The sequence below is a fragment of the Myotis myotis genome, unplaced genomic scaffold, assembly GCF_014108235.1.
Source record: "Myotis myotis isolate mMyoMyo1 unplaced genomic scaffold, mMyoMyo1.p scaffold_m19_p_13, whole genome shotgun sequence".
In the NCBI taxonomy this organism is placed as follows: domain Eukaryota; kingdom Metazoa; phylum Chordata; class Mammalia; order Chiroptera; family Vespertilionidae; genus Myotis; species Myotis myotis.
The window spans coordinates 26,165,789-26,176,591 of record NW_023416317.1 but is presented as its reverse complement, the minus strand read 5'-3'; the positions used below and the strand labels follow the sequence as shown (position 1 = coordinate 26,176,591).

Sequence of the window (10,803 nt, the reverse complement as noted above, 5' to 3'; positions counted from 1 at the left end):
AGCAAACCAGTGGGGCCTCTGTGGCCAGGCATTTTTGGATCTGGGGGACAGGATGCTCTTGGGGAGTTTACATTTGGGGGGAACAAACGGCTGTGCTAACAAGGTAATTTCTGAAAGCCGTAGGTTTCACGGAGGCAGAACGCAGGACACGTGCTTCCTGCACAAAGTGCACCAACCACCACGACAGGACACGCGCCAGCGGGGGCCAGGCTTCCGCCGCGGTCGCCCCGGGACCCTCCGGCCTCCGGGCTGCCCGACACGCGAAGGGGCGGAGGGCGGGGTCAACGGCGGCCGGGCGCTGGCGTGCGGTGACGTCATGGCCCGCGCCAGCCAATCGCGGGCGGCGCCTGTAGCCGGCTCCGCGGCGGCCGGCGGCCTGCGGGCGGCGCTGTGGCCTGTCGGGCGGCCCCACGGAGCCGCCATAGCCGCCGGTCTTCCCCGACTCAACGTCTCCGCGCCGGCTCCGCGCCGCCGCCATGGCCGACGTGGAAGACGCCGAGGAGCCCTGCGCCCTGTCCTCTCACTCCGGGGGCGCGGGCTCCAAGTCGGGAGGCGACAAGATGTTCTCTCTCAAGAAGTGGAACGCGGTGGCCATGTGGAGCTGGGACGTGGAGTGCGATACGTGCGCCATCTGCAGGGTCCAGGTGATGGGTAAGCGCTGCACGCGAGGCCGGGGACGCGCGGAGGCTCGGAGAGCCCGCGGCCCGGAGGGTCGGCGGCGGGGCGCCCTGCCCCGAGCGGGAGAGCGGAGGCCGCCGCCCGGGCCGTGGGGTCCCGGCGCCTGGGGCCGGGTGCTGGCGAGGGGCACGGGCAGTGAGTAGGGGGGGGGTGAAGGTCATTTCGGGGAGCGGTGGGTGTGACCCAGGACACACTGGGAGGAACCGACTCGGTTAGTGCGGCGGCCCCGCCCCGACTGTGATAGCGGGCCGCGGAGGGGTGGCGGCGAGGGCCGCGGGCCGCGGAGGGGTGGCGGCGAGGGCCTGGGGCCGCGGAGGGGTGGCGGGGGCCGGCCACACACCCGAGGGATGGGTGCTCCGTCACCTTCCGCCGAACGACTCCTGGGTCCGCTCGCGAGCTGCGGGGACGGCGTTGGGGGGCCGCCGCCGCAGGCCCGGCCTGGGAGTCGGGCTGCTCGGACCGGCCCCACGCGCGCTCGGCCCCCGAAGCGCAGGGCGGTGCCAGAATGTTCCCGTTTCGTGGGAATTGAGTAACGCGAAGCCCCTGACTTAGACACACGGACCTTCACCTCCCCGCGGGCCCTGCCTGTCGCAGGGTGCCATCCCCTGGGAGAGCCCGCCCTGCTCGGAGGCAGGCCTCTGCGGACGGAGCGCCCGCGTCCACCCAGAGGTGCTCCTCCCTCCCGTGGTTCCGGGAGTGAAGACCGGGGCCGAGCGAGCCCTCGCGTGACCGCCTCGCCCCGTGTCCCCGCGTCTGGTTTCTGTTGGGAGCGCTCGGGCCACCTTGGAAACGCGGCGCTGCCGAGCCGCCAGTTGCAGGTTTCAAGAGGGCATTGACATGTAGGATGCCCCGAGAGCTGCTCACCTGTCCTTTCCTGAGGGCAGGCGAAGAAAACCGAGGTTTCTGTCGTTTTAAAACTTTGCGTCTTGCCCGGAAAAATGCGAGAACTGGAGAAAATAACTTAAAGGAGAATGGCGCTCCCTTCTTGCCAGAGGAAGACTCGCAACCCAGCAGAAGCCAGAGGTTCCTCAGTTTACCCTCCTTAGCGTGCCCGCTAGTCTTTTATGCAGAAGGACTTACAGCAGTGGGATCCAGATATTGTTGATGTTTTACTTTTCGAAAGAGCTTGATTTCAGACGTGATCCACTTACGTTGCATATTTAGGTTTAAAAAGCACCGAGCTGATTGGCCTGCAGCACAGTCCCCTTACCACGTAACTTATGCCTTACTTCACCGCTGGAATCATGTTTTCCACTTCGGCATTTTTAGCTTACGTAGGTGACTTCACTTTGTTCTTTAGCAAGGCAGGCTTTGCTGAACATTGTGTCACCTAAATTTCCTTTAGTTTAGAAAGAAGAATGTCCCTAAAAAGGCATTTTATTCTTCTCCCCAAAGGAAAAAAAAAAGTAAACTAGGAAGTAGAAATATGGGATTAAAGTACTGGTTGCTATCTTACAACAAATAAACTGTACTTGGGACATTGAAAGTAAGTCAGAGTATGGTCTGTAAGTAAATCTCTGAATTACGCTTATAGCTTTGATTTAGACGATCAAACACTGACCTCAGTAGATAAAAAGTCCCACAGTTTCAGATTAAAAAAAGTTTCTTTTGATGACGTTCCTAATATCTGAAACAGCACGTTTGACTTTCTAATGATAGCCAGGTTCTGCTGCTGTGGATTAACGTTGCAGATTACAGCAGCTATACTTTGAGCTCTGGAAGGTGTTCTGGGCTGGACCTTTGTATTTTGTTTAGAGGTGTTAAAATCCACTTGGAGGTCAGCTGACAGCAGGAGGAAGTTTGTTTTTCAGGCTTCCCAGCCCTCACCCTCATCATTCTAAAAGGTGTTAGTGTTATTGTACTGCTTAGAAATGTGCTGTTTCAGATACTAGGAACGTCATCAAAAGAAACTTCTTTTTAATCTGAAACTGTGGGAATTTTTATCTACTTAGGTCAGTGTTTGATCGTCTAAATCAAAGCTATAAGTGTAATTCAGAGATTTCTAGGTCCTACAAAAAGAGCCCACTTAATCCTATTTCCTTAATATTTGGAATTCATCTCATACACAACTGATTTATTGTGACTCCTTGATCCAAGCTTTGCCTGTCAACCTATTCCGATGTGGTTAACACTCTTGGTTTCCACTGTCCTCCCTTCATTCTGAAAGCAGCAAGGGCTGCTGAGGCGGAGAGGAAGGCGTTTGCTTGTGCTGCCACGTTATAAAGAGCCAGAGTACTTCATGGCTGCATGTTAACTTGGGCATTTCACACAACCCTTTGGGGCCTTCTTTTCCTCGTTTGTGAAAGAGGCACTTGGGATCACAAACTCTAATTCTGTGATTGCGCAGAAGCAGAGCCTCGTCTTCACTGCTACGTCGGGACCCTTAAGATACTCAGTCATTGGCCTGTCTGCCTCCCTATTTGCTGTGAAGACCAGGAATCCAGACTTTGTCATTTTGGTGTCCCTGTGCATATAACTCCTTTCACAGAGCAGAGTCTGAGTAATTATGGAGTTGAAGAAAGTCCTAGGAGGCAATGTTGTTTTTAGTCCACACTGAAGAGGCCCGGGTGGTGTGTTTTTTTAGGGTAAAAACATGCAGAGAGCAGCAAACAAGAGCCTGTGCATAACCCAGTGTAAGAAGAACAGGCTTCAGCTCCACCGTGTGTCTATTTTTACTGAATTATTTTTCTCCAGTTAAAACTTTTTTTTCTGTTGGTTTGAACTTCCGTTACCCAACTTTGACTCTTCTTCCAGCTAGTGAATGAATCCATTTAGTTAGTCCCTAAAATAATCTGTATTACCTTCTTCATCAAGCAACCTAGTATACTTTAGGTTCCCATTCCTAGTATTAACTCCCAAGTAATTTATTAAAATATTTTGCCATTGTTGGTTAAATGGGCTCAGACTTAGTTTGTAAAGGAAGCATTTTCTTAGAAGAAGAAAAACTCCTAGTTTTTAGAAAGTATTTGTAATTAATTTTAATTTAATATTTATATAGATTATACAATCACATAATTCAAAATTTTAAGACAGTATACAATGAAAATGCCTTCCCACTCAGTCCCCTCCAGGTAAACTCTATTATTAGTTTCTTGGGTATCCTTCTAAAGTTTCTTTATGTATGTATAAGCAAATGCCAATATATATGCATGGCTCATTTTTTAAATTTTATTTATTCAAGTATAGTTTACATTCAGTATTATATTTTGTACAGCAGCATAGTGGTTAGATAATAATATACTTTACAAAGTGTTCACCCCAATATTTCCAGTACCCACTGGCACCATGCATAGTTATTATAGTATTGACCATTCACTAGCTGTAGTTTATATCCCCATGGGCATAGCTTATTTAAAAGGGTGTCTGGAAAATAAACTACCCCTAAGGTTGAGCTATATGAGCATGCCCAGTGAGCTTATAATAACTTCTAATAGAGTGAAGTATTCTCTAGTGGTTGCATCCACTGGCAGGACATCTTTTCATCAGAGCTTGTAAAAATAGAGGGTCAGTAACCCTTGTAAAATTGCTCCTGGTCAGAAGTAGATTAGTAGAGTGCCTTGTACTTTATTCCTGTTTAAACAGTTATGTTCAAATGAGAAATTAATAGAATGAGCCTTTTATCTCCATCTCTAACCCTTTGGGCGTTTTTTGACTTTGAAGTGTCTGGGTTTTAAAAATTGGATTCTGAGCATCAGAATGAGAATTGCTGTTTGTTTACTTTTAGATGCCTGTCTTAGATGTCAAGCTGAAAACAAACAAGAGGATTGTGTTGGTATGTTGTAATTTCATTCTAATGCTTTTTCAACTGAAGGTTTTCTCTCAGTGGGGATGTTTGAATTTGCTATTAAGATTGACTTTATCAATACACAAAAATAAGCTGTAAAGCAGTAATCCATTATTAATATAAAATGTGTTGGCTCTCAGAGGCCTTAATAGAATTCATCTGCAAGTTTGTTTGTTTTTTATTGTCTGTAATTAAGAAGAATTGGTTATATAAGTATTCCAGACATGGGCATAGTAAATATTTTGATAATCAAAAAAATGAATAATCCTCTTCTATTAAGAAAATTATATAAGAAGGAATTTGCCAAAGCATCATTAAAATTTTGAGTATGTTATAGGTCAGTTTTGGTAGAGTTTCATTCTACTAAAGCATTTCAGTTTTCAGTACACTTATGATAGAGTGTTTAACATTTAATTGAGATAGAAAAATTGTAAGTCTTTTTTTGAAATATAGTATGTGTGTGTGTGTGTGTATAGATATATATATATATCTATATAGCTATATATATATATCTCTGTATAGAGATATCTATATATATCTCTATATATAGATATATATATATCTATATATCTATCTATCTATCTATATATATATATATATTATAAAATTTTCCTTATAGTCTTGGGCTACAAAAGTTATCTTGGCTAAATGTTTTAAGCAGTTCAAAGGTATGTATATCCCAGTTCTTGAAATTATCACTTCTAGATTACTTTAAACGTTTTTCCTAGAATGAAAAGTTATCTTTGTACTTTGTGCTGGTGTGGTTTACAGAATATGTTTTTATTGATTTTTTTTTTTTTTATAGAGGGAGGGAGGGGGAGAGAGAGGAGAAGGAAGAGAGGGACGGAGAGAGAGAAAGTGAAACATCAATGAAAGAAAGAAATATTGTTACCTCCCATACCAGGAATTGAACCTGAAACCTAGGTATGTGCCCTGACTAGGAATCGAACCCAAAACCTTTTGGGATACAGGACAATGCTCCCATCAACTGAGCCCCCTGGCCAGGGCTTATATACAGCTTTTTATTAGTGATCTATGCCATTTTGATCAAATCCTGTTTCTTTCTTCTGAAACACTAGAATGATTCTTGTTTTCTACCTTCTACAGCCTATTTTCGTAAGAAGTTTTTTTCTTTTTTATTCCTATGTCTTAATTGTTCTGTTATCATGTAGCTCAGATGGTCAAGCAGGGGACAGATGAAGCTCACATTTCAGATTGTAGTCCAGATTGTGGGTGATTTCCCTTAGTTTAAAATTTTTCTTTCATGCTGTTTTAAAAAACACATTAATTTGGTAATTGTGGGGTATAGACCATCTTTCTTTGATCACAAAGCGACCTCTTTCCAGACAGCCACTTTGAAAATTTCATTGTCTGTCACATGAGGAATTGCACTGTTTATTGATGACAACACAATTTATCAGCACTTCTAGGAAACAGCTCAGCAGATGTACAGCTGATAATATTTAGAAGCATGTCATCTATTCATAATACCTACTTATGAACTTGAAAACACTTAAAACTCATATCTTAATAAATAAAAATCAGGAGGATATTTTTTAGTAAAATAAAGCCAAAACATCTCCAAAGTCAGTGCATGACTGAGAACTCAGGTCTGGGATCTAAGGAAGACTCAAGTCCTTTAATCTCCTAACTTCAGGAAGACAGCATATGGAGCTGTATAGGAACCAGGGCCACCACATCATTCACGGATTCTAGAGCTGTGGTGGGACGTCCCCTAAGCACAAACCTTACACATGTAAGTTTCTGTTTCTTTACAGGTAGAAAAAATTATTTTGACCAATTTATCATCTTTATTTGAGATTATGAACCATGATTATTATTCATAATATAAAATAAGCTATATATTTGAGCTCGGTCATTTAAATTGAAATGTTTAATGTCAAAAAATCTTTTTTTTCCCCCCTTTTTAGTGGTCTGGGGAGAATGTAATCATTCCTTCCACAACTGCTGCATGTCCCTGTGGGTGAAACAGAACAATCGCTGCCCTCTCTGCCAGCAAGACTGGGTGGTCCAAAGAATCGGCAAATGAGAGTGGTGAAAGGGCTTCTTAGTGCATTTGTCCAGAGCCCTGGTGGATCGCCTTACCAAGTGCCCTACAACGACCAGGACACTCCGGAGGACTAAGTCTTCCAATAGGAGGAGATGGATCTTTGGTCCTTGAGGACTCATCCAAGGCATTGGGTTAGCGTTTTGTCAGTTTCATTTTCAGAAATTCTCTACAATTAAGAAGATAATTTATTAAAGATGGTCTTTCCTATCTCTGTGGTATGTGTCACACTGCTTAGAAGTGCTATAAAGGAGGAGAGAACTACAAATTGAATGACCTTTATAATTTACTTATTGATATGTAAGGGGCTGTGGAAGCAGTTCCGTTGGAAGAGAACTTTTGCATGCTTTAACGTTGATCAGTTAAAAAAAAAAGACAATGTTATAATAACAAATAAAATGCAGTTTAAAACCCAACTCTTATCCTTAATTTGTTCTTGATACTTATTTTAGACAGGAAAGGGGATGATTCATTAAATATTTATTTGATAGGACAATTTTAAGTTTGGGCCAGAGAGCAGGGTAAATAAGATTTCATCTTTGGGCATATAGGATTTCGCTTGTCTTTTAGGTTATCGTTCTCTATCATTGACTCATCAAAAAACCCTAGATCTGCACACCTCACTGTTCAGTCATTCAGTGGGAAAGAACAGGGGTATTTTCAAGTTTTAACCAGATTATGGTATAATTTAACTGTGTTTCAGGTGTACTGTTAATAAGGGGGAAATGTTTACCACTATAGCATCGGATCAAAAAAAGTTTATTTTATTACACAGTGTTTTAATAAACAGTTTATTCTGTTTACTTCATTTAAATTGTCATTATTGCAATTTTATGCACACCCTTAAACTTGATATTAATAAACTGATTTGTCAAGTGAATGCTTTTATTTCATTAGAAAAAAATATATGCTCTTCCATATATATATATATAAATAAATAAAAGCCTAAGTGGCTGTTACAACTGGAAAGACCGGTCAACCAGTCGCTATGACATGCTCAATGCAGGAGCTGCCCCCTGGTGGTCATTGCTCTCCCACAGCCAACCTCCCGCAGTCCCTTCCTCCTGCCAGTCAGCCAGCCTGATAGGCCTCGATCGCCGGCCAGTCCAAGGGATCCTACCTGTACATGAATTCATGCACTGGGCTTCTAGTTGGTAATGAGAAAGTTTTAAGTTTATTACCTAGAAACATAAAAGTGTAAGAAAATCTCATCCCACTCATTCACATTTAGTGAAGGTGAATTTATAACAATTTATGAATCTTTACATCTAAGTAATATGCATACATAAAATATGAAAATCTGTATATATAAAAGCCCAAGCAACCAAATGACTGGTCGACGGGTTGCTATGATGTCCACTGACCACCAGGGGGCAGACTCTCAACGTAGGAGCTGCCCCTTGGTGGTCAGTGTGCTCCCACAGCTGGAGCGCTGCTCACTGATGGACAGGTGTAAGCCTCTCCTGCCTCCGCAGCAACACTACCAAGCAGCAGCAGTAGCAGGCGCAGCAGGGCTGAGATGAGCAGAAGCAGTGTGGTGCCTGGGCTCCAGCTCCTCCCTGGCCTTCAGCCTGATCCCCATGATCTTGGTCTGCGGGGGTTGGGCCAAAACCGGCAGTCTCACATCCCCCAAGGGGTCCCGGATTGCGAGAGGGCACAGGCCATGCTGAGGGACCCCACTGGTGCAGGAATCCGTGCACTTGGCCTCTAATATAATAAAAATTAAAATTCTGTATGCATTCACAATGGCTATTACTAATCAGATTTCTCTGGAAATTTTTGCTTATATATTTTTTCACTAGAGGCCCGGTGCACAAAAATTTGTGCACTCGGGGGGGAGGGGGAGTCCCTCAGCCTGGCCTGTGCCCTCTCACAGTCTGGGACCCATCGGGAGATAATGACCTGCTGGCTTAGGCCTGCTCCCGGGTGGCAGAGGGCAGGCCCAATCCCTAGGTGCAGCCCCTGGTCGGGCTCAAAGCAGGGCCGATTGGGGAGTTGGGGCGCCACCCCGTCATGCACAGAGCAGGGCAGATTGGGAGGTTGTGATGCCACCCTCAGTCACGCTCAGGGTAGGGCCGATTGGGGGGTTGGGGCGCTGCCCCCGTCACACACAGAGTAGGGCCGATCAGGGGATTGGGGCGCCGCCACTCACACTCAGGGCAGGGCCGATGGGGAGGTTATGGCTCTACCCCATCACACACAGAGCAGGGCCCGTGGGGGAGGGGGGTTGGGGCGCTGCCCCCGTCACACACAGAGTAGGGCCGATCAGGGGGTTGGGGCGCTGCCACTCTCACACTCAGAGCAGGGCCCGTGGGGGGGAGGGGTTGGGGAGCTCCCCCCTATCAGGCACAGAGCAGGGCTGCTCAGGGGGTTGGGGCCACGCACCCTGTCACACACAGAGCCGCAGGGCGATCAGGGGGTTTGGGCGCTGCCCCCTGTCACGCTGATCCCGGTGCTGGGAGGCATATTACCCTTTTACTATATAGGGTAGAGGCCTGGTGCATGGGTGGGGCCGGCTGGTTTGCCCTGAAGGGTGTCCTGGATCAGGGTGGGGGTCCCCACTGGGGTGCCTGGCCAGTCTGGGTGAGGGGCTGAGGACTGCTTTCAGGCTGGGGGTGACTGAACTCCCAAACGCTCCTTTTTTTCTTTTTCTTTTTTTTTATTCTGGGCCAGCTTTACCTTGAGGCTTGGCTCCAGCTCTTAGGCCTCCGCGCAGCTGAAAGTAGGTTTCTGGCCTTCGCTTACAATGTTGCGAATCTGCTGGCTGAAGTCGGGCAGTATTTGTTACAATGTTTCTTAAACTGCCCGCTCAGAGGCCGCAGGCGGCGAACGTTGGTTTCCTCCAACGATCCTCCGTCACTGAAGCAAGCAAGCCTCACGTTAGTTTCAAGCTGCCTGGCTGCCGGCCGCCATCTTGGCTGACAGTTAATTTGCATATCTCGCTGATTAGCCAATGAAAAGGGTAGCGGTCGTACGCCAATTACCATGTTTCTCTTTTATTAGTGTAGACAAGTGCCACTGAAAAAAATTACAATATCCTACATAATGAGTGTAATATGCTAAGTGTCCAACCGATCAGTTGACCATTCAGTCAACCGTTCAACCAGTCGCTGTGATGCACACTGACCACAAAGGGGGCAGACGCTCCAACCAGTAGGTTAGCTTGCTGCTGGGGTCTGGCTGATCGGGACTGGGTGAGAGGGCCAGACACACCCTGGAGCCCTCTTATGGTCCCTCCCCGGCCATCTGGCCAACCTCCCATGGTCCCTCCCCGTGCCAGCCAGCCCCCATCACCCCAATTGGGACTGGATGAGACAGCCCTGATCGCTGGCCAGGCCAAGGGACCCCACCTGTGCATGAATTCATGCACCAGGCCTCTAGTATAAATATGTTTTGACTATTTGGATGTGTTTGTCATGGGCAATGATCTATTTTAGCAGCTTTTGGACCTTTTTAAAAAGTTGTATCTATAAAAAGTGAGCCAGCCTTAACTGGTTTGGCTCAGTGGATAAGGTGTCGGCCTGCAGACTGAAGGGTCCCAGGGTCTATTCCGTTCAAGGGCATGTACCTTGGTTGCGGGCACATCCCCAGTAGGAGGTGTGTAGGAGGCAGCTGATTGATGTTTCCCATCAGTGTTTCTAACTCTATCCTTCTCCCTTCCTCCCTGTAAAAAAATCAATAAAATATAGTTAAAAATAAAAAAATAAATAAAAAGTGAACCAAATATTTGGCTTTAAAGAGAAATACTAAAAATGTTGAGTTATTTTAGTGTGATAGTATGTAAATGAATGAAATGAGGATGGTGGTAATTGATTTTCCACAGCAAACCTGCCTGTCTGCCACCTAACAAAGCTTTCTTTCTATTACACATCATCCTCTGAGGATAGGAAAGGAGGAGGGACGGGACAGAGCAGCACTGACCCTGCCCGCCTGGAATGGTATCAGCTCATCTGCAGAGCCATCGGAAAGTTGCAGCCAAAAGAACAAGCTGTGACATCTAATTAGGAGACCCAACGCAGAAGCTACGCATTGAACAGGTTTTCTGTCTTTGTGGTTAAACAGTGTTGAATTTTATTTTACTAGTGTATTGGGAGCATTTGTCATCTTTAACTATTTAATTTCCCATCTATGCAAGTTGCCTTGTATTACGGCTGGCATCTGAGTCAGTAAATTGACCCTATCAAACCCATTACTTCCTTTTTATAAAAAATGTCCCCTTTACTATCCTGAAGTGACATTAAAATGTATATAATAATTGTACATAGAATAGAAA

General features: G+C 46.0%; 1 protein-coding gene across 9 annotated transcripts; it reads left to right on the top strand.

Annotated features, from left to right (window-relative positions):
* Positions 1 to 354: 354 nt before the first annotated feature.
* Positions 355 to 7,331, top strand: RNF7 (ring finger protein 7). Of its 9 annotated transcripts, none has more exons than XM_036332361.1 (5): positions 361 to 644; positions 4,403 to 4,450; positions 5,082 to 5,130; positions 6,120 to 6,218; positions 6,394 to 7,331. In XM_036332361.1, the coding sequence occupies exons 1-4, from the start codon at positions 477 to 479 to the stop codon at positions 6,176 to 6,178; spliced, it is 324 nt and encodes a 107-aa protein (XP_036188254.1). In that variant the 5' UTR covers positions 361 to 476; the 3' UTR covers positions 6,179 to 6,218; positions 6,394 to 7,331. The 9 variants fall into 9 exon arrangements, 8 of the variants coding, with proteins under 8 accessions (XP_036188249.1, XP_036188253.1, XP_036188252.1 ...); XR_004971534.1 differs by lacking the exon at positions 361 to 644 and adding an exon at positions 1,018 to 1,952; XM_036332356.1 differs by lacking the exons at positions 6,120 to 6,218; positions 6,394 to 7,331 and adding an exon at positions 5,884 to 6,113 and having other exon boundaries at positions 355 to 644.
* The last annotated feature ends 3,472 nt before the right edge of the window (positions 7,332 to 10,803 follow it).